The sequence below is a fragment of the Cuculus canorus genome, chromosome 4 (assembly GCF_017976375.1).
Source record: "Cuculus canorus isolate bCucCan1 chromosome 4, bCucCan1.pri, whole genome shotgun sequence".
NCBI classification, from domain to species: Eukaryota; Metazoa; Chordata; class Aves; order Cuculiformes; family Cuculidae; genus Cuculus; species Cuculus canorus.
In genome coordinates, this window is record NC_071404.1 from 61967967 (window position 1) to 61992185 (window position 24219).

At 41.9% G+C, this 24219-nt stretch overlaps 2 protein-coding genes across 2 annotated transcripts in view; both read left to right on the forward strand.

Moving 5' to 3' along the window:
• The first annotated feature begins 1921 nt into the window (after positions 1-1921).
• SPP1 (secreted phosphoprotein 1) lies at positions 1922-7248 on the forward strand. Its single transcript, XM_009559526.2, has 7 exons — positions 1922-2144; positions 3379-3444; positions 3548-3598; positions 4483-4587; positions 4739-4783; positions 5825-6064; positions 6530-7248. The coding sequence occupies exons 2-7, from the start codon at positions 3391-3393 to the stop codon at positions 6935-6937; spliced, it is 903 nt and encodes a 300-aa protein (XP_009557821.1). The 5' UTR covers positions 1922-2144; positions 3379-3390; the 3' UTR covers positions 6938-7248.
• Positions 7249-7767: 519 nt separating this feature from the next.
• PKD2 (polycystin 2, transient receptor potential cation channel) overlaps positions 7768-24219 on the forward strand; it is a 29945-nt gene continuing 13493 nt past the window's right edge. Inside the window, 10 exon segments of the mRNA XM_054064622.1 lie at positions 7768-8096; positions 14559-14672; positions 17887-18020; positions 18385-18438; positions 18440-18491; positions 18494-18635; positions 19318-19542; positions 20118-20346; positions 22113-22283; positions 23432-23613. Of these exon segments, the coding sequence (XP_053920597.1) occupies positions 7802-8096; positions 14559-14672; positions 17887-18020; positions 18385-18438; positions 18440-18491; positions 18494-18635; positions 19318-19542; positions 20118-20346; positions 22113-22283; positions 23432-23613 (1598 nt within the window). The 5' untranslated portion in view covers positions 7768-7801.

The window sequence follows — 24219 nt, forward strand, 5'->3', positions numbered from 1 at the left end:
CTATCTAAGAGCCTGGTTTTGGGTTCCCTGCTGTCAACAACAGTTGCCTTCTCTATCACTCTTAGTTACTAAGTAATAGTGGTGTATTATAATCTGGGCGTATCAGCTACTGCATAATGCTCAATTCAAACCTTCTAAATATTACCCACTTACAGCTGAAGTTCAAGTTCACTACGTCTGCATTCAAGGGCTTCAGTAAACTGTTTGTTTTCCAGAAACACTAAGATGCAGATATGATAGAAGATGAAACAAGCCATCTAAATCTGCAGGAGACACTGCTGAAATCCTGTTTAGAATCATAGAATCATAGAATAATAGAATCACAGAATAGTTTGGGATGGAAGGGACCGTAAAGATCACCCAGTTCCAAACCCCCTGGGATAGGCAGGGACACCTCCCACCAGATCAGGCTGCCCAGGGCCCCATCCAACCTGGCCTTTAACACCTCCAGGGAGGGGGCAGCCACAGCTTCAAGTGGCTCACCACTTTCATATAGAATCACAGAATAGTTTGGGTTGGAAGGGACTTCAAAGATCGGTTTACTGAAGGTTTTTTTGCTTGAAAAGGCATTCCTGAGTTAATAAGTAATAATGGTCACATAGCTCCAAAAATAAAAGCCAGGATAGTCCTCGTTCAGGTGGATGTATACATGGGTGTATGAACATGCAGAACTATTAATGTTACACTACCTTTTTATCCAGTTCTCCTCTTATGATATTAGAAAACTCTACTAAGGAGACTAAGTTACACTTCTAACTGTGGCTAATCTCAGCTCTAAAATATAATTAGATAGGTCCATGTGATGATGTGAGGGGCAGCTGCTGAGCTAACTGAAATAGGTTTCTCAAAGTGTTTCTAAACATGCCACTGAAGTATTGGTAAGCACAGGACAACTGGTAAGATGCACTGGGACAACAAGGTGTCTACTTAATTGCTGCTTGACTAAGGACACATCAACACTAGCTGGGTATTAGAAATGAGAAGATAACCACTTTGAAATAGTTGTTCCTTCTAAAATGTCTGCTTGGAATGTTTTCCATTTCTTGAATGGTACTTCACTGTCATTTTGAAGAAACAATGAATGGAAGAGGTTCTGAACTTGTAGCACATTATTTGCCCAACTGAGCCACTGCCAGACCAGATCTGTTGCCTATCAGCAGGGCTAGTGCACTGCTCTGTAGCAGATGTGGAAAGTCATCCCATAATCTCCTTTGCTTCCCAGTGCTAGTGGTGGGACTCCTCAGATTGGAGCTGTAGCCTGGTTTTTTTGCTAGAAAAAAATCTGGAATCTGGTTCCAGAACAGGTTTGGTGCAGGAGAGAGCTGTAGCAGGTGACTCAACTGAACCACTTGGGAGTGGATGAAACTGGAAAGGACCTGGAGAGGATGCAAATGGGTAGAAAAGGAGTGAAAATTTCTGACAATGGTACTCAAATCCTTTTTCATTAGATTGTCAGTGTCTCTTATACACCTTTCCAGAAACTTAAACAAGTTTCTGGATGCAGAATGCCTGTTGAGACACACTAATATCAGTTCAGACTAAAAAGGCAAAGGGCCATATTCTGTGCCCTGTCTTTGCGATTCATGTTGCAACATGTATACCCTGGAGAGCAAATCTACAACTCTGTGGAAGCATTAACAACTTTTTGGGGAGTTTTATGTTTGAGTCTCCCTTCTTCCTGCCCCTATTACATATTCCTGCCCCCTACAGAACAGGGCAGGAAAGGTTTCTGGGAAACTGGGCTCTGTCTTTTTGCAAAAGGAGGGCAGACATGCCCTAAAGTCCTCCTACACGATACCAAATGCTGTGCATTCAACAGACTTGCTAGTTAATGATCTTGCCCATAAGTAATGTTTTAACCATAGGGTAGTTTTTGTTTGCTTCAAAAGCCACAAAGCCGAAGAGGAAGTGTAGGAGAATGTGGGCAGGATGGTGGCCAGGAGCCTCATGATCTCATCTTTTTCCGCTTCACAGGGATTGGTGGCTGTGCCTGGGACAGAGTTTAAATTCCCTGAGGCTGGAGATGTCAGGCACTCAGGGGAAAAGGGGAGAAAGCCAGAGCTACTCAGAGCCAACTGGCTGGAGCTTCTGCTGGGATCACTAAAAGAGCTCTTGTCGCAGCTGACTTCTCCAGCACCAGAAAGGTAATATTTTGCCTTTTTTACCTGACATGTGCTGTTCTGTCTGCAGGTCTAGTGAAGGAAGTGTTGGACAGGAGATCTTAGAAAACTGCTTCACTGGACAGGGATGTTTGGTGTTTCTCTGTAGAAAAAGGTCTGCTTTCATAGGAGCAAGGTTGCTTTAGCAATGCACAGTACCATATATAATCACTAGTTAAAATCTGTGTGTTGTGAGGAAGTTACTGAAAACTCTGCCACTGAATCAAATGCTGGGATCTCAAAGCTGGTACTTCAACAGAGAAAGCTTCCCCACTCGTGTAACCACTGTCTGGCAGTATCCCTGCTTCTGGCAGGCTTGCAGTTTGTGCTGCAAACTACAGAACAGACAGAATATGCACCCTTCTCTGTCTAACTCTTGAAATTGCAATTTCTCTAATAAAGTGTCCTGTCCCAGGGCTAGTCTTTTAAATGTGCTTGTAGTAACCTTTCCTTCCTGCTACGTTTTACTGAAGTTTCAAATGCCTCTTATTCATCAGTAAACAAGTTTAATTTCTCAGGAATGTTGCTTATTCTGGGAAATTGGTCTGTCAGCACCAAAATTTACTGTAGCTCAGCACTCCGCTCATCTCACCAAGAATCGTTCATTTATCAAAGTGCTAGAACTGCAATGTGAGCACATACTCCACTTCACCTCTTGCTTGGAAACACAGTTCAGTTTAAACTTCTGTGGGGGGAAATAAAAGTCTATCAGTAGAAGCAGTTTATGTTCACATAAACTGTGTTTACTCACAGTGACTCCAGTTAATATCCTGGAAAACTAGTTTTAAAATAACTTAAAAGAGAAACTGCCCTGGGCTTGTCTTGTCCTGTCTCTCCTGACAAAATGATGTTAACTGAATGATGATAAACCTAAGCTCATCTTTATAGGACTTTTGTCTTTCACAAGCTTTTCCTTTTGCCAGTACAAGTCAGAAGATGACAGGAGGAGTCTGCTTGCCCTCTCACTGTGGCTACTCTTGGCATTTCTTACTACCTGGTTATAAAATTCTTGCAGTTTTTGAGTTACTAAGTCATTACAAAATGGGCTGGATGTGAGGTGGTGTTGAAGAGCAGAGGAAGAACATCAGCATGGACAGGGTGGATCTTTAGCAGAGAGCTGGTCTCAGTATGGTGAAGAACACCAGTAGAAAGGAAAAGCATATGGCATTTCTTTACAGTATTTTACCTTGTTGACTCACTGTTCTAAAATATCTTCTAGGAAAACATCACAATGAAGGTGGCAGTTCTGTGTTTATGCCTTATCAGCATTGTCACTGCATGGCCAGTGAGTAAATCACAAATATGTATTAGTAATCACTTCCATTTTTTTTTGCACATTAACAAGAAATTAATACTGACAAATGCTTTTTATCTTTTCTCCCTTCAAGGTGAATAAATCCAAGAAGCATGCCATTTCTGCCAGTTCTGAAGAAAAATATGTAAGCTCCTTTTGTCTTTCTATTAATATTCTTTCGTAAATACTTTTCAGGTTTTTTTTTCTATAATATACATTGTCTGATACTTGATTGTGATTGTAGCTGCTTGCAGAACATATTCTCACCTGGCTGTTGTAAGCCAGTTTCTCAGTAGTCAAAGCAATGAGCCACTGAATTCAATAAACTTTTGCCATGTTAGGTGTCCTGAAATCTGGTCATATCTCCGGACCAGTGCTGGGCACCTTTTCCCCTACCAACAAAAGTGTAAGCTGTCAGTTAAAAAGAGAAAAGGAGCGTAGCATAGCACAGCTGCTATAACTCAATGTGGATCAGGTGACAATATTTGGTGTTGGAAGAACTCTTGAATCCACTTCCCACGAGTTTTTTGAGTGGTGTGAGTCTTGTGTTTAGCTGTTTGATTTATATTCCCTTGCCAGCTACTGTGCATGTAAAATCAGTTACTTATGCCGAGATTCAGCTACTGCATTTAGCTTAGGGTCTTCATAATGTGGGAGATAAATCACTCTTGGGTAAAGAATTTGGCTCAGAATTAGCTGAATTAGCTGAAACAATGATCATTGGATATAAGTCCAAATTTCAGTCAAAAAAAATGAGCTGGAGAAATTGATCATCAGGCTCAGGCGCTGCCAGTAGGAAAGGCACATCTTCTGCACTATAGTGTTTGGGTACAATGTTCATCTGGGATCACAGCTTGTTCTGAGTCCTCTCTCTGTTGCAGTGAGCTGCTGAGGATGCATCATGTAAAAAAGCACTATGCATTGCAGATGCCCCATCCATCTTTAAACAGAGGTTGTGCTGCAGGTAGCTTTGCCTTCTCCTATATGCTCCTTTGCAAATTAAAATGACCTTTACATTTTCTCTTGAAGGACCTCAAGGGCCATTCATCACACAGACACTACCACCACCATGTGAATTCTCAATCTTGGGAGAGTCTGCAGCACCCACAGAATGACCTGGCATCACCTCAGCAGGTATGTGCAACTAATTGGAATAGAAAAAAGAGCATTTTTCAATGCCAAGATTTGCAAGTTAAGATTAAGTGCTTAAAGAATAGTCAACATGCTGATCGGCTCTATTGTATATATCTTGGTGTGATAATAGTGAGTTTGTTGTTGTTTTCAGACTCTTTACTCTTCAGAAGAAAGCGTGGATGTCCCAGAACAACCAGTAAGTGTTCTGAACACCAAAATGACAGCTGGCTACTGCAAGACAGCTATATATACACAGAATTCATTTTCACAGTATCATAGAACAGTTTGGGTTAGAAGGGGCCTTAAAGATCATCTAGTTCTACCCTCCCTGCCATGGGCAGGGACATGTCCCACTAGATCAGGCTGCTCAGGGCCCCATCCAACCAGGCCTTGAACACCGCCAGGGATGGGGCAGCCAGAGCTTCCCTGGGCAACCTGTGCCAGTGCATCACCACTTTCATAGTGAAGAAATTCTTCCTTATATTTAGCCCCTCTCCAGTTTATACCCATTGCCCCTAGTCCTATCACTACAATCCTTTGTAAACAGTCCATCCCCAACTTTCTTGTAGGCCCCCTTTAGGTACTGGAAGGTCACGATAAGGTCTCCTTGGAGCCTTCTCTTCTTGAGGCTGAACAACCCCAACTCTCTCAGCTTGTCCTCATATCGGAGGTGTGCCAGCCCTCTGATCACCTTTGTAGCCCTCCTCTGGACTTGTTCCAACAGTTTCATATCCTTCTTATGTTGGGGATTCCAGAACTGGACACAATAGTCCAGATGAGGTCTCACAAGAGAGGAGTAGAGAGGCAGAATCACCTCCCTTGACCTGCTGGCCACGCTTCTTTTGATGCAGCCCAGGATACGGTTGGCCTTCTGAGCTGCAAGTGCATATTGCCGGCTCATGTGAACTTTCTCATTGACCAGCAGCCCCAAGTCCTTCTCTGCAGAGCTGCTCTCCATCACATCATCCCCTATCCTGTATTGAAATCGGGGATTGCCCTAACCCAGGTGTAGGACCTTGCACTTCGCCTTGTTGAACCTCATGGGGTTCACATAAGGTTTGCATTTTCATTTTCTTCAACCAAATATAGTTCCTGTGGAAACAACTCTCCCTAAACAAAACAGATTCAGAGCAATTTGTGCCTTAATTCCTCAATAGCGCATAAGCTCTGTGTGAGCAGGAGAGAGAACTGTCTGTACATCTTGTATATATTCATTTGCCTGATAAATGTTTTCCAGCACTTTCCTGATGTGTCAAGCAAGAGCCATGAAGATGTGGATGACGATGACAATGATTCCAATGACACAGATGAGTCTGATGAGGTCGTCACAGGTTTTCCCACAGACATTCCAGTAACTGTACCCTTCCATCCTTTCACCCGGGGAGACAATGCTGGCAGAGGTGACAGCGTGGCCCACAGGGTGAGGGCAAAACCCATAGTGATGAAGGCTAGCAAGCTCCACAAACCTGCAAAAAAGGTAAATAGTGTTGAGCGGCCGTAACCAGGTTTTTGGAAAAGGGTAGCAAACTTGAAAATAGACATGTTATTTTATAGGAGTTACCTCTGAAAAGGGTTGGTGGGGAGAAAGACAGGCATAAGTGAAGGCATCTATTTCCTTTTTCTGGATACCTCAACTTGGTGAAGGCTTTTGATGTGCAGAAGAGGCAGGAGCAGAGCTATGTCATATTGCAAGCTGCACTGTCATGAGGTACTTACACATGAAATCTGAGGCCAGGATCAAACCTGAGTTTCTCATAACGTGAAAGGTTCATGTAGCTCCATAAAAAGACCACTACGTCTCTGAGCAGAGCTGTATCATGCTGGCTTCCAGTGTCCACACAGCCTATGCAGCTTACTTTGGTGCAGTACAGCAGCATCTGGTGACAGAGATCAGTTCCTTAGGAGTAACAATGGCACCTTCTGGTTCTGCTCTGTAACTCAGCTCACTGTGCATGACGCCACCGAGGAGAACAACAGCGCCCTGGATGCAGACAGCCAGCAAGGACTCTCCCAGGAGGATTCTGCTTCTGACCGCTCCCTGGGGACGCACACCATCATCGGGGAATGGGCTGACAAGAGCCGCGAGCAGGACAGCAGCGAGCTGGACAGCAAGCTGCATGACCGGAGTGTGGAAAATGACAGTCGACAGAAATTTGACAGCCACAAGACAGAAGGAGATGATAACAGCAAGGCTGGTATCAGAGCGGACAGCCACCACAGCATGGAAAGCAGGGAGAGCCAGGTCCATGTTTCAGCTGAGATCCCTGATGATAACAGCAATCAAACAGTGGAAAGCGCTGAGGATGCTCGAGGTCAGCACAGCATTGAAAATAATGAAGTCACCCTCTAAAGGGAGACAATTTAATTTTTCCCTTCTCCACGTCCTGCCCAAGGAGGGGAAGGGGGGGAGAAGTCACTTCATTTTGGGTAATTGTAAATGTACAGTGCGTGGTCATTTTGGGGTTTGGGGTGGCCTCTCCCCAGCTACCAGCAGCACCAGCCCCCGGGATGCAGGCTGGGAAGCTGCAGGGAAGTGAGAGAAACGCTGCTGGACGCACAGAGTGAGTGTTTGCTCTCTGGCACTGCTGCTTTCTGTACTGCCAGCCTGTATTTTCCTGTAACTGGATTTAAATAAAAACACATTCCCCTGAACCTCCAGGCTGTGTTACTCTGTGCTGGGGTGGGGGCTTTCTGGCTGCATGAGGAGCTTTAATACCTCTCCTTCTTAAAATTATGTGCAAAAAGGCTGTTCCCCGGCAATGTGCAAAAGGGGGTAAAACCTTTCTGTGGGGCCTCCTGTGTTTAGCGAGTGTGAGTAGTGAGCTGGGCTGAAATCCCCTGCTGCTCACACCTGGGCTCTCTGCCTCCGCAGCGGAGGAGAAGCGCTGGGAGGGAAGGAAGTGGGGGGGAAGAGAAAGAGGGATGGAGTAAGGGAAGGGGGAAGCGCTGGGAGGGAAGGAGAGAGGGAAGGAGGGAGTGAAAGGAAGGAGGGAGAGAAGAAGGGAAGGAAGAAGAGAAGGAAGGGAGGGAAGGAGGGAGGGGAGGGTGGAGAGAAGGGAAAGAGAAGAGGGAGGGAAGAAGGAAGGGGGGGAGGGGGAAGAGGGAGGGGGAAAGGAGGGACGGAAGGAGGAAAGGCGGAAGAGAAGGAGGGAGGGAGAGAGAGAAGACGGACGGGTGGGCCGTGCCGGGCGCCCCTATCCCTGCGCCGGGGCTGATGTCGGGGCGCGGGGGCCGCGGCCGGGAGCAGCTGGAGCTGGGGCGGCTGGGCGAGGGGTCCTGCCCGCCGTCCCCGCCGCCCTCCGCCTGCTCGCGGCAGGCCTGGAGCCGGGACAACCCGGGCTTCGAGCCCGAGGAGGAGACGACGGCGATGGACGCGGAGTGGGGCGGCGGCGCGGGGCGGCAGCGGCGGGGGCGCGGCGGGGCGGGGGCGCCGGGGGGAGCCGCGGGGCCGCCCGAGGGCAGCGCGCCCCGCGCCGCCTGGGGAAAGCGCCTGGCGCGGCAGCTGCGAGGTGAGGGACCCCCTGCCCCTCGCGCCCCTGTCCCTGGTCGCCCCCGCTCCTCGTCCCCTCCTGCCCGTCTTCCCCCTCCGCCCCCCACCCAGTCTCTGCTCCTCGACCCCCTCTGCGCCTCGTCCCCTCCCGCCTTTCCCCTGCCTTCCCTCCGCCGCCCCTTTCCCCGCGCCGCCGGTGTGGGGCGCAGGATCCCCCGGCTGCTGCGGCTCGGCTGCTTTGGCCTCCAGCCTTTCCTAGAGGAATTGTTTATGAGTTCTTTGTAGTCCCTTTTGCCCCTTCTTCCACCCACCCCTTTGCTACCTGTCTTTTTTTTTTTCCTCTACCCGTCCTCTTTCCCCATCTCCCGTCTGTCCATCCGTGCTTGCCCGTGTCCCGCCTCTTCCCACGCATCCATGTCCCGATCTCTGTCCTAGTTATGCCCGCAGCGCAACCCCCATCCCGCCCTCCTTCCTTTCCTCTGGGGCACAGAACTCTGCCCCCGAGGTCTGGCTGCTTTCAGTGCAAGAAGTGGCTTTTGGATATGTGTAGCTTTCCTGACCCAGCACCAGATCTTTGGACAACTGGAGCAGAATGCTTACCTTTCTCGCTTTTTCAGCATCCTGTGAAAGAGACTGTTACGGCGGCTTTGGTGCTTTGGGGTTGTGGGGAGGGTGTTTGATTCGTTTTGCTTTTCTGCAATGTTTTGTAGTCCCTCGGAGCTGCCGCTGTCACTTAACATGTGCAGCCAGTGCCCAGGAACATAGTTTGACGCATTCTGGAACGTTCAGAGCTTGGGACGGTAACCCCGTGTTGAGCTGGTCCTGTACGGGGTTGATTTGATACAACAGAGAGAATGGTGGGTGGAGAGTTCTTTGGATTGAAGGTTGTGGGAGCACATGTGAAAAAACCCTCTTCATTTTCAGAGAAGCTTGAAATATCAGCGTCGGATTGCTAGGATTTTAAACGTAGGATTTGTTTGCCAGACAAAATCTGTAGACTTTTTATAAGCTGCAGGAAATGTAAACCATAATTAGCAAATAAGGTTTCTTCTTCTGATCTGTGATTTTTCTGAAGTGATAGATAGTACAATTACTGGCACAGCATCTGCAGGGATGTCAAAACAAAGTCTGTTTAAGCAGGGACTTGTAAATTAGGCTATTGGATGTCCTGTATGTCTTCACTTTGGTTTTCACTTGCATTCAGAAATTATTTTCTGTAGTGATTTTTGTGACTTCACCTGTTTTGCAGCAAAATAGATCACTTTTGATCATTGCAGTGTTTTGCTTAGACGCAAGTCAGGCCTGCAGAGGTCATGGAATAGAGCGTGTTATCTTTGCAGCAGGTTTTATTGGGAGGCTGTTCAGTGAACTAAATCACTTTGTAACAGGAGACTAGAATGGCCAGGATAAAGAAATCAGGGATAATTATGTGTTATGCACGAAATGACATTGCTATGTTTGGAGTCTTCAAAGGTGTGTTTAGTGCAGTCTGTCACTGAGACACCTGACTGCCTAGGGAAGGAACTGTTTCACATGGAGAAAGTGTAGAAATACACTTTTTAGAAATCTTTCTATTTCTACACTTCTTAGAAATCTTTCTATTTAGAAATCTTTCTATAAAGATTTGTATCTAAATAGACTGTTTACGTGCTCCTTTTGTACTGGTTGTTCCTGGATGTGCTTTTAACTGTGGTGAGAAATAGTAGTGTTAGAACATGAAGCGCATGCGAGTGTGACTTTGTGATAACTCTACAACCTGGCAAAAGGCTGCTGTTTCATCTCAGTTGTGATTCCTGCAATAATACTTAAAACCAGCTGGTTTTGGTTCTGGTTTCTGAGACATTTTGAAGCTGAAGGCAGAGCTTAGTAACATGATTTGTGTTAGGTCAGGGTATCTGCAGATGGAAAAAAAGTCCATCAGGCAGATCCTGCCTCCTCCTGCTCCCAAGAGACCATTCTATTGAAGGTCGGGTCAAATTCTTTATTGAATCAGTAGTTCATCTGCATCTACAGCTCAGGTTTGGTTTGGGGCAGAATAAGATTGCTTATCGGTAGTATGCTTTTTTCCTAGGTTTTTTTTTTTTAAGCTTATTCATTTATTTTCACCTTTGCCAGCTGAGCCAAAAGAACTTGGCTTTTGGTGAAGCTGCGTGCTGTGGTGGGCTGAATGAGTGCAGGTGAGCCTTCAGTGGCATCTGCATCAGACAGATGTTGCCAGAGATGTTCTGGCCCTGCTTTGATAGGCAGATCTCGTCTGTCCTGCTGCCTAAAAGCAGTGTATCTTGGGCTAGAAAAAACAACTTGAGAGCTGATGTGCCAATGTAGCTTGCATTTTAAATTTCTCCTTTCAGGCTGAATGGTGAGGGCACCTTTCACATGATAACATTATGCATCCTTTCAACTGTTGTGGTTGTCTTTTCACTAGTGAGTGTAAGCCTATTAGTCAACTTTATGGAGAATAGTGCACTTACATGTTCCTGCAGTGCAAGAAGACCAAGAGAATATTTTCAGTAATGCCTGTGGGCTAAGCTGCCTCTTGCTGTTCAAGACAGTGGTGAACACTGGTAGTATCCTGTTTTTAGCTGTAAAACGAAAAGACTTGTTTTCATGTTCTAAGAATGTTTGGAATGGATTTATTCATGTGGTTGTTATCCACAGTTTCTGTTGATTTCTGACCTGCTTACATTTTAGGCTAGTGTATATAGGCAAGTATTTATAGGCAAGTGTAGCTAAAGTTGCTGTAGTAGATCCTTTTCTGGCTCTTTCATGAGAATATTGCCATTAATTCACAGGGACAGCAAATAGCTAAGTGTGCCTTCCATGCTGTTAAGGTATTGCAGGGTGTGATTGCTGCAGATTACATAGCTAATGAGCTGATTTTAAGCCTGAAATTAGTACAGGATACTTGAAGGACAGCTGAGGTTTTAATACTGCAAGGAGCACTCAGTAGTTCTTTTGACATCTCATTGATAACCATGAGGATCTTTGAAGACTGAAAATGGCAAACTTGGTACTCCGTTTTATTTCATGATGACTAGAGGAAAGCTGGCATGGATTTATTTAATGAATTTCCGTTTCATTAGATAGGGTTCTAACATAAGTGATTAATCCTTTACATATCAAAAGTGGTAGTGTTACCATGGCTAAACAAGTTGTCACTCATCAACTGAGGGATACTGAACAACAGCTTACTGTTTTCTTACTGTCAGTTGTGAAATAAAAATGCTTGCAGGGAAGATTTAAAGTAACAGCATTGTGGTAATTTCAGCCATCAGGGAGACTGTAACAGGAGTTGCTGAGTGAATAGAAACTTGAGATGTATTTTGGGTTCTTCCCCTTTGTGAATTTTTTTCAAGTTCTAACATTCGAGTCTCTAAAGTAGCTGCAGTCCCTCTCCTTTTGCAGATCCTTTCAGCAAACGTCCCAGCTGCTGGGGGCAGAGGAGGGCATGGCTATTCAACTCTGTTAAGGAGAAAGTCATCAAAAGTTGTGATGAGTAAGAGCAAGATCCATTGGCAGAGCTAGGCTGGAAAGGTAATCTTCTCAGAGCTGCACATGGTCACCCAGTGCTCCTGTGTCCTCACATGCAACAATAATAATAAGGAGTGTATTTAGGGCGTTTCATGAAAGGTTTTCTTGGTAATTGTTAAATGCAAGTGCCGTATATAATTTCCGGTCACTCATTAATTGTTACTTTCATGAAGAATGCATCATGACATTTTTATTGAATAGAACTAGTGCATGCTCCAATTGTATCTAACCAAGGAATGTGAAGTAAGGATTGTGAGGCTGTTTTTTATTGTTTTGGGATGAAGCATCTGCCTGAGCATCACTTTCCTCTGTTCCTGCAGCCCCACTCTTCCCCTAGCATGTGAATTTCTTTGTAGGCAGATTAGATAGTGGTGTTTATCTTGGCTTGAGGGCTTTCAGAACTTAAGTCTTTTATGTAAATCTGAATTACTTTATATACATTCTGTACCTTATAAACTTATACTTATATAGGTGTATGTGTATATGTAAGTATGTATACATTTTATATATACTGCATGTATGTGTATGTGTGTAGAATATCTTATATGTGTGAAAGATTTTAATTTCCTGTGTTTGCTGACAAGCTAGATTTTTTTTTTATTCTAAGTTTAAATTTAATCTATTCTTTATTAGCATTTGATCATTATTTTTTGACATCTCTTCTGAGTTTGTATACTTTTCAGATGATTCCTTTGGGCTGCAGAATGAGTATGTGAGAAGTGTTAGTTGCAGATTTGTTGATAGATGAAAGAGACATAGGTTTTGTCAAATAGTTCATTAATAGCAAATTTATATAAGGAATTAACTGAAAATGATTAATTGACGCTAGAAAGGAAATGTTTTTGGTGCTTGCAGCAGATGTCAACTTAAATCCACCAGTGCTTACTGCCACTGTTCTTGATGCATCTAAACCAATATTCTAATACAGCAAAAAGGGGAATGCTTCAAGATAGCTGATGGGTAAATCCAGAGTTTGTTTAACACAGAGATCATTGTATCATCTCTGGGTTTTTGGTGTGATGTTTTTGTCTTTTTTTTTTCCTTCACATGTAACTTTCTGTTGATTACGGACTCTTAACAATATTGTAATATGACAGAATTTGAGCTTGCAACCTTCTCTGTTTGCCACATTTTTTATTAGTGGGTAATATGCTGACAGCTGGAACTTGTCTCTCCCACCATCTCAGCTTGCTGCCTGTTCCAGCCTTTGCTTCCTCTCTTCCGTAATGTTTTCCTACCTTTGTTATGAGGGTTGCTAGTGCAATGTAATGTTGAATTAGAGGGTGAAATTGTTGAATTCTTTAGTATTAGCGACTCTATAAATATAGTCTTGTTTCTGTGTTTCTGTCTTCAAGAATGACCTAATGGTGAGGATTTGGCATTCTGCATAGCAAAGCTATAGTCTTTATCTGTAAATTTTCAGACTTAGCCTTAAAGAACAGCTTTGGAATAGCTTTCTTGTTTTGGAGGCTGACACTAGTGAAGGTTATAATTAACTAATTAAGGACTTAACAGAGATTAATGGTAAGGCTATTAGTGCTTTTTATGCCTGTTAGAGTTGACTTTGTGGTTAGCTCACAACTTAAAAATGTGGTGGCTGGAAGGCTTGTAAAAACATCTGAGACATTATTTTTTTCTGAATAAAGGTCATATTTGCAGGTAGAGGGAAGAGCTTCCTTATTCCTATCTCTTTATTAGCAAATCAAGTTCTGCAGCAGGCAGATTAGCCCTTTGTCTGTCTTAGTCTTGCAGCAGTATTTGCAAAGCAACAACTCTGACTTCATTGTCATCTTTATAGCGTATTTTGGCTATCCCTTGGTGATGTTCCATTTGACTTAAAATTACTGTGGTATGTTTGATGGATCCAAGATTTTTTTCCTAGGGAGTTGGAGTTTACTTCATTTCCATCTGCTAGGATGTTTTGGAAGGCTGGCTGTTTAAGGTACCTGAAAAGGGAAAGGGTGGAAGTTTGGCACTGTTCTTCTGTAGGAGTGCATCTTTATTTTTATATGCTTTCTCTGCCATTGTAAACTAAGGTTGAATCACCTTGGTTTGTTAAGGCGTAAATGAAGAGAAGTGCATTGAAGGTAGCAGTTCTGGACTAAGCATCAGTAGCAGTTACCAGCTTTTTTCCCATTCTGCCTTAGGCACATGAAATAAGTATGATGACTACTTGCTGGTTTTTTTTGTTCAGAGGTGGTTGTTTGTTTTAGTGACTTCATTTAAAAGATCCTTTTGCTTTTCTGGTACCCTTTTGAAAGGGATCACCAAAGTTCAATAACTTCTCTTACGCTGTCTTCTTGAGAATGTCAATATTGTGAAGCCAGTGACAGGCAGAAATAGTTCAGCTAATGCAGTTGCGCAGTTTGATGGCTAGACGCTACTAGTATTTCCATGGTGCCTCTTTGTTGTGTGAGGAAAGAAGTCACGTAGAAATACTCACCAAAATCCCTACTGTGTCTCTGTTGGACGGGCCTTGTCTATTTGGGAGAGGAAGGTTATAATTTGTTTTCTTTATAAATTTTTTTGACTGACGTATCTTCCTTTCCATTTGAAAGTTAGTTGAGATTACTAGTAAAGATTCAGTACCAAACGTGCATTTTCATTTGTCAAACAATGCTTTTCGTATTCAAAAAAACTGAAAACACTGCACTATGTTTCTTGAAGGATTGCTGTCTGTGGGTGTCAGATTCTGTTAGAGTTCTGCAGAGCTGTTGTTACTAAATTGTTATAGTATCTTGTAAAGACGCTAATAATACCTTGGCCCCTGTTCACCCAAAGGGCACCCCAAAGACATTGTCCTTTCTTGAACTTAGATCGGTTTAAAATACATAGAACCTGCAGCAGACATGACATGGATTAAGCTTTCAAAACCACTTCATTAATTAGGTCACTTGTGTATCTAGTGTCAGACGTCTGTGTTTATCAGTTATATATGTTTTCCTTTAAGGTCTGTGGGGGACGAGGCTCATGGAAGAAAGTAACATCAGCAGAGAGCGATACCTGAAAAGTGTTTTACGGGAGTTGGTTACGTACATGATTTTCCTTGTGGTCTTATGTGTCTGTAAGTATCATTCAGCATTGGTGCATCCAGTTCTGTACTACCTCCTTGCTATATGTGGTTCTAGAATGAAGGTTGTTTCAGTGATGTGGGAGAACTAATGGGCAGGTATGGAGGCAAATATTTGGAATGAAAAATTCCTTGGTTCTGCACTTGGATTGTTGCTTGGGATTGAAAATACTAAAACTTTCTGTTCCTTAACAGGTTTTGGATCTTTAAGCAGGATGATAATACACTTGTTCTTTTTAGGGAGCCTTTTTTATGTAGGACACATTGCAGTGTAATGCTCTGCTGTGCATTTTGAAATCAGTAAACAGAACTGTTAAATGTGAAAAGTAGGAGTTAGCCATCTAGGACAAAAAAAAATTAAATTACAGGATTCAAATTTATCACCAAGCTTATGCACAGATCATTCTAAGAATAAAAGCTAGGTATGCTAGAAGGGCAGAGATAATGCTAGCTACTTAGAAATACCTGATAATCTGTTTACACGATGCTGGATATTTTCAGTCCATCTGCAACATATATATATATATATATATACACACATACTCAAGTATATGTGGGTGACAGCTGGAGACTTCAGTGATTTAAGTGTGTCACTTATTTTGTTGTCTGATACCATATGATGTACCGATGTACCGTAACATTGTAGGACACAGAAAAGAGTAACATTAGAAGATTTCACTAAATACAGACTTAGCACAGAAGTGAGGAACTCGATGCATCTCCAGTCTCTTGCACAGTGATATTCCTGGACCCAGATGGAATTTAATGAGCCCTAACTGAGTTAGCTGTTCTTTACTCAGGGTGAAGAACATTAATGGTGCTGGAGCACAGACAGTACAGGGTTTTTATCAAAGGCCTCACGTGACACCATGAACAGTTGTGGCTGGTATAACATAATGGTTCTGAGAGTGGTTCTCTCTTCTTGTGTTCGGAACTTGAAGCCCTTATACAATTCTATTTCAAGATTTCTGGAATTTTTTTATGTTAATAGTAAAACAAAGACATACATTTGCACAAAAATTAGCAAGACAATGCAAAATAAAACTTACTAAGCTGTAGGGAAATGTAAATGTTGTAGAGAAATGTAAATGTTGTAAAATGATGCAAAAGGTAAATGAAAATGATGTAAAATGTCAATAATGTAAATGTAAGGAAATTGGGTTGTAGACGAGATAATTGTAGGGCAGCTGAGCTAGTCTTAATTGCTGCAGCTGTGGGATCCTGAGAAGTTGCTAGTCACCGGGGTAGCTGCCAACGAGGTGGTAAGGGTGTATAAAGCCTGGCACGGCAGAGCAGTTTGAGAGATCACTCAGAAGACGACCACTCAAACGAGGAGCTCGCAGTAAGAGAAAGCACTCCAAGAGAGAGCAGCCGAGAGAAAGCGAGAAGGTTAGGACGCTCCAAGGAGGAGCTCGTAGAACGCTCAAAGGAGGCGCTCGCAGTTTGAGCAGGACCCTAACAGAGGCCGGGTCGTCCGCACGAACCCAGGAAGCGGTGGGGAACAGAGAGGTCCAGCTATTCGCGGCGCTAAGCAGTTGTAAAATAGATGTTTTGTTTTGTTACTAGGAGGAATAACAACAAAATCTGTGTGTGTAAAATTAGTATACCGTGAAATGCCAATATGTTTCAAGCCTCTAATTTTTAATGTGGGCAGTTTCAGTTCTGTGGGACAATTCTGATCAAAATTGTCATATTTGATCACTTGTAGTAGGGCAAGGTGGTGGTTTTGGGTTTTGTGAGGGATAATCTTGGAGTGGAAAATAAATAATGCAAAACTACTTGTTAGCCTGGTTCCAAGAGCAAGTCTGCCTTGCTTGTCTGTAGTAGAGTTACTGAAAAGCTCCAAGCCTCCAAACTTTGTTATTGACGTAACTGTTTGGTGTTGTACTGCATACTAAATATCATGGTTCTTTACTTGCCAAAGCCATTTAAGAATGCTTAGTGCAGGTTTATGGACAAGTAGTGCAAAGACTGCTTGTGGCAGATACGCTGTAGCACCTGGAGAGGTGTAGCAGGGAGAGATTTGAATTGAAGTAAAATTGGTTTCAGTGGGAAAAGTTTGACTACAGGCTGTTCACAATTTGTTTTGCTATAGAAGAACATTTTTGGTAACGGAATAAAGGAAAAGTATTGTGTGTTAAATATGTACAGATATTGTGAACTCATTAATATCTTTTGAAGTACTGTCCTTTGTAGTTTTATACTTAAGCAATGACAGTGAGGCAGACTGGTCTGTGGCTTGACCTGCCTTAGGAGGGAGCTTTCCAGTGCAGGCCGAATGCTACTGGCGTTTCTTTTACTCTTGTATTTTTGAGAGTACATATTTAGAGAGAATCCGAGTACTGTATAATCATGGGACACATTCCATGTGCTACCGCACAATTCTATTAAAAGTAGTTCTTGTTCTCTACTTGCTAAACAAAACGTGTTTTCTTCCCTGTGGTAAAATAGTTCTATAAAATGGTCAAAACTGATGGAGATTCTTCAGTGCAGACTTAATCTTTCAAGGTTCTCTGAGTTTTAGCCATAAAATGGTTTTAAGTCTTTATAAGCAGTAGCAGTATCAGTGCCGAAGACTGTGCTGTCAAACCATGTGGCTTTGTATGTAATTTTGTAATTTATGCTCTGTATTCCTTAGCCAAATACTTGGCCTAGTATGAAGAAAACTAGTAACACCAATCATTTGTTTTCACTGGAGGGGGATTCTCTTAGGAGCACTGCACATCTTGGGTGGAGTTCCTTTGTCTAACCGTAAGTGAGAATGTCATTTGCAGTGCCCTGTGGTATCCTGACTAGCCATCATTATCTACTTAAGCAGGGCATGATTCTTCTGGGGTCTTGATCCTTGCCAGTTCCCTATGGATGCCTTGGATAGCACAAATCGCCTGTCTTCAGGCTGCTGAATTCTGCCTTTGTTTTTCTTGAAGTTAGCTTTGTAGAAGTGTAATAATAGAATGAGGCATGGAAAGGACGACAGTATTTTAAATGGATTGATCAGTCCATTCTCCACTGCTGTTTGTATTTTAGTCACAGTTGAACAGACAATGCGGCTTGTGTTGGGTTTTCTTTTGTTCTGAAGCTTAAACTTTCCAGTGCAAAAGCTGTACAAATACAACCTTGTGTATTCAATATACAATAAAGTAGTTTTTCTTTTTTTTCTTCTCTCCCCAACCTTCTTACCTCTCACTCCTTACCAAATCTTTTGCAGTGACTTATGGGACAGTGAGTTCCAATATGTACTATTACACAAAAGTTATGTCTCAGCTCTTCCTGGAAACACCTATATCAAAAATGGAGAAAACTGATTTCAAAACTTTGTCCACAATGGATGACTTCTGGAAGGTAATCTAAACCCAGTTTTTTATTTCTCTCTTGCTGTGATTTGCGCATCTTGTCATGGCCTGTAATTTAACCTGCAGACTGTTTTTTTTCTGATGATGGGGTTGTACACAAAGATCTTTTTGTGCACAATGTCAAAGCTATGGAACAAAGCAGTTCTTTAATATGTGAACATTTAGAACCTAGGTAATGCTAATGTGGCAGGAGAGGGAAAAGTTGGATTGTGTCTTTGGAGGACAGGTAGCAGTAAGGCCCTTGCCTTAGTGTTCAAAAAATTATCAACTGCAATTCTAACATGTCCACAGAATAAAGAGTTATAAAACCAGTGCTGGCAACGTGTAACTAAAATTCCTCTCTTCATCCTCAGTTTGCAGAGGGCCCTTTGCTGGATGGTCTTTACTGGGACATATGGTTACACAACAGAAACCATGGCAGAAAACAAAAGCTTCATTTATTATGAGAACCTGCTCCTAGGGTGCCACGCATTCGGCAGCTGAAAGTGAGAAATGGTTCATGCTCAATACCAGAAGATTTAAAGGATGAAATCAAAGACTGCTATGATGTCTACTCTGTAGCTAATGAAGATACTGCTCCTTTTGGGCTCCGAAATGGAACAGCGTACGTAGTACTTGATTTATGCCAAATTACACAAGAAGTTGCTTGGCAGAGACAACGCTGCATTTGCTGTATGTTCTGTCTAAAGCTAGGTAAATCCAGAGAAGCTGCCAGTTCTGCTCATGGAGAAACCTTACTGAACTTGGGAGAGGACTGTGCTCTTGCTCCACTTGAGTTTAGGTGCTATCACTGTGCTGTTGGTAACTCTTGGGGAGACGTCATGTGGTCCGAGTGCAGCACTGCAGCTCATGAGCACTGATGATGTAATTCCAGATTGTATTACTGCAGTGGGTTTCACTGAGTTGCCTTCCCTGGCTAAAAGATGGGAATAGCACTGTCTCTATTGAGAGACAATGTATGAGATGAATTGTGAAGGTAGAATGTAACTATGTAAACACCAATTTTCATTGTTTCCCTGAGGACAAATTCTGTTGTGAGTGGATTGATGCATTCTCTTTTCACAGTTAAGATACTCGTGAGCCATGTTTTTTATCTTAATTTTGTTGTGTTAGTTAGAAGAACATCGTAAGCTCTTTCTTCGAGGTACAAGCATCAAAAGTTTCTAAAGCTCTTTTGAATAACTGATATGTGTGGGGATTTTTTGGTTAGGTTTTGTTGGTGTTTTATTTTGTTAATTTTAAGTTGAAAGCGGAAAGACTAATGTGCTGTTTCACTTCTGAGCCAGTTGGACGTACACCAGTGAGAAGGATTTGAATGGGAGCAGCCACTGGGGCTTGATTGCCACATACAGTGGAGCTGGTTATTACCAAGACCTCTCGAGGACCAGAGAAGTGACAGCTGTGCAGATTGCTAGCCTTAAGAACAACCTCTGGCTGGACAGAGGGACCAGAGCGGCTTTCATTGATTTCTCAGTATACAATGCAAACATCAACCTATTCTGTGTTGTCAGGTATGAACAGACCATGATGGTGTTCAAATTGCACAGTGTAGGTTGTAGACCCCAGGTTTTCTTGTGATTGCTTTGTTTTGAGAACATAAGTAAATGCATATTTTGTATCAAGGAAGCAGACAACTGAAATGGCATGTCTCTCTCTCCCTCTCAGAGGAGTGTGGGACTCCACATGGTGGGTGGACTGCATCATCTGAACTGCATCTTCTGAACATGCCTGATTCTGCAACAGTTTGGGTGCAGTTTGCAGGTGACTGCTCTAGTGGTTGGCTTACTAAAGTAAATAGGTGGATATGTAAAATCAGACTTTAGGTTAGACAACCTGAAACTAATGGCAGCTGAAGACAGATCTTTCTCTGTTTTCTCATTGTTTCTCAAATGCTTTGTATTTTAGTCAAAATTGAGTGTGTTCAGGTTTACACCTTCAGTTCTATGTAGGGTGCTCTCTGAGCCATATATTGGCTTTGCCCGTTTCCATAATATAAATAATTGTGTAAATAAAACTGTGTATCTTTTAGTAGTGCTTTTTATTGACACAGTGTAATTTTTTTTTTCTTTACCTTTTTTAAATGCAGGTTGTTAGTTGAGTTTCCAGCGACTGGAGGCCTTGTTACCTCTTGGCAGTTTCAGCCCGTGAGGTTGATTCACTACATCTCCACTTTTGATTTTTTCTTGGCAGCCTGTGAAATGGTATTCTGTCTTTTTGTTCTTTATTACACGGTGGAAGAGATCTTAGAAATTCACATTCATAGGCTGCGCTACTTCAGAAGTCTCTGGAATTGCCTTGATATTTTTATCATTGTGGTAGGTAATCTTTATAATAAAGCTAAAATTGCTTACCAAAATGCACTTTGTGAGACATGTTAATTAATCAGCATTCATGCTAGTAAGGTTATCATTTGTAAGAATAGTTACAAACTACAGGGCTGTTCAGTCTGCATATGACAAATTTAGTCTGTGTTGTAATGTCAGTGATTTTTGCAAACTTGCTTGTTCTGTCTTTGGTGGTTTATACCATCGTGTCCTTGTGAAAGGTTTAAAGTGCTTGTCCGGTGTGCTTTTTCAGTTTTTATCTATAAAGCAGAGCCATTAAGAAAGGTAACAAATTCGCACTCATTTCTCTTCCACATATCTGATACAGACTATTGCAGTGGCTTTCCAGGAAGCAAATCATCTGCTTTAGAATAGTGATTTGCATTGGCAGGAATGGGACTGGGATTGGAATATGTTTGTAATGAACCACAAAGAGATTTAATGTGGCATTAAAATACTTAGCTGCTAATACCAAGTTTAAAGAAGTGTCTCTAAACTGTGGAGTACTAGCAGCTGTCAGGGCTGCTTTCTTGGTTAAGTGGACAGTGTTGCACATTGGTAATTTCAGTGTAGCAGAAAATCTGATCTTTAAATTTAAAGCTACATAATAATTTCCCTCTGGATTTATATCAGGCTGTGCTTACCAAAAGCATACAAAGCCAGCGGTGTGAAACAGTTCCAGTCCCACGCTCATTTTGTATCTTCAGGCTTGGATGAATGAAAGGTTTAAGTTAGTATCTGTAACCTGGAAAAGTCATACTTGCCTCACAGTGCTTTGTATCTGAAGGACTGTTTAGGAGGATGTTTAGGTGAACTGTGTGCTGTTTGTCGTACTTTACAGAGGAGGGAAATAAGATGCTGTTCTGTTACAGTTAGTGAAGTGTATTCAAGCATGAGCATAAAATTCAGTTCACACAGAAGTCAAATTCGATGTTTGTACCTTGTCTGAGGAATGTTTACATTTGTATAATGTACTTTATAACTTTCTGTATGTGGTGAAGTGATCACTACACTGATAAAAAGCGTGTTTGTAGAGGTCAAGGCAAGAACCTTACCTCTACAGTAAAACAGAAGCTTCTGTGCTGTTGCCTGCTCTGGGACATACTGGTCAGTGTGTACTCTGGAGAAGCTCTAGTACATTATTGGCAGCTGCCGTCTTTCTGCTGTTTGCTCTTTTACACCTTTGTCTTTTTGAGTTGTCACTTTCTTTCCTTCTATGTCCTTCTCTGTGACAGCTTCATTTTTCTGAGCCCACTAGGCTTCATTGTTGTCTTGTTCTTCAGCTGTGGCAAGGAAAAGATTTCTAAATCCTCCTGCTCCCAGGCTATTTGCCTGTAGTATGGGACTGTAATGGTTTTGTTGAGAAAGGCATTTCCTGATCTGTCCAGAAATTCTAGTTCAGCTCCTGTCTCAAACAGCAGCCACTGGGCTGTTAAACTTCTCCTGAGTGATAGGTGGTGAAACGGGAACCAAAGCACCAAAGTGATCAGTGATGGTTAACCCTCAAGGGAGCTTGTGAGAAGCTTGTGATTTATTCTAGGTTCTGTACAGTCCCTAGCTGTTACTTTTGGAAGTTTAGCTCTGTAGCCAGGACACCTTGAAAATAATGTTTTTTGCTTTTACTTAAAGCTCACATTATGGTAGTGCTATAAATAACATGAAGTTCCTCATGTCCTTATCTGACATAAATGACTGAAACAAGTTGTTTTAAAACCCTTATCACCTTTCATGTATTTGTATGTTTCTTTTGTACTCAGCTCTCTGTGGCAGCTATAGGGATTAGTATCTATAGGACATCAACTGTTGATATGCTCCTGAAAAAGCTGCTGGAAGATCAGAACTCGTTTCCCAATTTTGAACCTTTGGCATATTGGCAAGTGCAATTCAACAACATTGCTGCAGTTACTGTGTTTTTTGTCTGGATTAAGGTAACTCTGAGACACACAATTTTCCTAACATTAGAACATAAGCAGTATCTGAATTTTGTGTGATATATTTATTTGAGGTTTGGTTGTGTTTCTCCTAAAATTGGTCGTACTGGAAAGTCAGAGCACAGGAGTAACTTCTTGCAGATTAAAAGCAAGGCTATAATTTTGTCATAGGTTTAGTCAACCCTTGTTTAAGTCTAGATGTAGTTAGTTCTAGTGCTTTGCCACAGCAGATAAGTAAAGAAATGTTTTTATTGTTCCTGAGTTGATAAGTCAGTAATTCTTACTGGGTACTGTGTTCTCCTAGCTTCGTTTAACTGTGCCCATTTTATCTATTCAAAAATTCTGAATTATTAGAAGGGTTGGTAAAGCTAGTTCAGTTCATTTGAAAACTAGGTATGTTGCTTTAATTAAATTTAATTTTTCTGTTTTGCTGTGTCCTTTCTAGTGATACTTCTTTTTATATCTGTACTCATTTTCCTGGTTTCTGTAAAGAGTTGCAGGGAAACAATTAGTTAACAAACTCTCTAATGGGGGAAAACTTAAGGCCAGTATGTGAATTTCTACTATGATACTCCAAACTGGTACTTAGGTTATCAAGCAAATTAGCTAATCTTTCATTGTTTTACAAAACAAAGTTGCATCTAATTTTTGCATCATGACTTAGGAAATAAAGTGGTTCACTATAAGACCTTATGGTAAGCTGCAGAGTAATAGAATAATGCAGGTTGGAGGAGTCCTTGAGAAGTCTCTATTCCAGCCACTTGCTAAAGGGAAGATGAGCTGTCACATCATCTTTTCTCCCATTTTACTACTTAATAGCTAACATCTTCAATGAAGATAAAGATAAATAAATAAAATTTTGGAAGCATTTTGGTAGCACTGCTCTGAAAACAGGGTACCAAATAGAGGAGTGAAAAAAGAAACAAAACCCCACACCCAACTCAAAAGTTGGTGTTCTCACAGACTTTTCTTCAGGTTTCAAAGCTCAGTGTTTTTAGGAAATTATTTCTAAGTGTAAATTAACTGACTGTGTCTCCTGTCAAATTTGTTAAGACATTTCATGTGTAAAAGGCTGGACAGCGGTTGTGTTAAGAATTTGTGATGTTCCTTTTCTTTACAGTTCTTGTTTTTTTCTCTTTTAACAGCTTTTCAAATTTGTTAATTTCAACAGAACCATGAGTCAGCTGTCCACTACCATGTCTCGCTGTGTCAAAGATGTCATTGGCTTCACTATTATGTGCTTTATTATTTTCTTAGCGTATGCTCAGTTGGCTTATCTTGTCTTTGGCACTCAAATTGATGACTTCAGCACTTTCCAGGGCTGCATGTAAGTACAAGAATAAAAAACGCAACTAATTTCTCAGTACATTGGTAAATGGATTTGGTTGCCTCATCAGAGACCAGACAAATCCTGTGACATTCATCTAAACAGATAAGCTACAGACATAGCACTGTTGATGTAGCTCAGTGGCAAATGCGTTTTAAAATAGCATTTTTAGTTTAAGAAGTGTCTTTATTCTGAGGTTAAAAATAACTACAGTTAAATCAGTGAGCAAAAAATGGCAATTTTGGTTGGCGAAAGAGACATGATTTTTTGTAACAGTTGGCCAGTCACATTCCTAGAAAAAGCAATAGCTTTGTCGTCAGCAGTGAATGATTCTGTGCTTACTTACGTTTGTAATGCTTACTGAAACTTTGTATGCATAATCGTGCTATGTTCCCAATAGTGTGTGTGTTTGTGGTTGATTGACCCACAAATGAGGTCTGTCTTAGACAGCCAACTAGTAAATTTGTAAGTAATTGCTGGAATCCAGGAGAAGACATAGATACTAAATCTAAGGTTGTTAATCAGTTTTTCCTTTATTGATTTGGTACAACATAACGCGATTCAAACTGAAGTAGTTACAAGCTTGTTCAGTTATTGATTTTCCCC

What these genes read in the sequence shown, in the direction of transcription:
- SPP1 (XM_009559526.2), top strand. Translation starts at nt 3,391, where the DNA reads ATGAAGGTGGCAGTTCTGTGTTTATGCCTTATCAGCATTGTCACTGCA. An exon ending in CCAGTTCTGAAGAAAAATAT is followed by an intron (nt 3,599 to 4,482) that starts GTAAGCTCCTTT and finishes TTTCTCTTGAAG; the next exon opens with GACCTCAAGGGCCATTCATC. An exon ending in TGGATGTCCCAGAACAACCA is followed by an intron (nt 4,784 to 5,824) that starts GTAAGTGTTCTG and finishes AATGTTTTCCAG; the next exon opens with CACTTTCCTGATGTGTCAAG.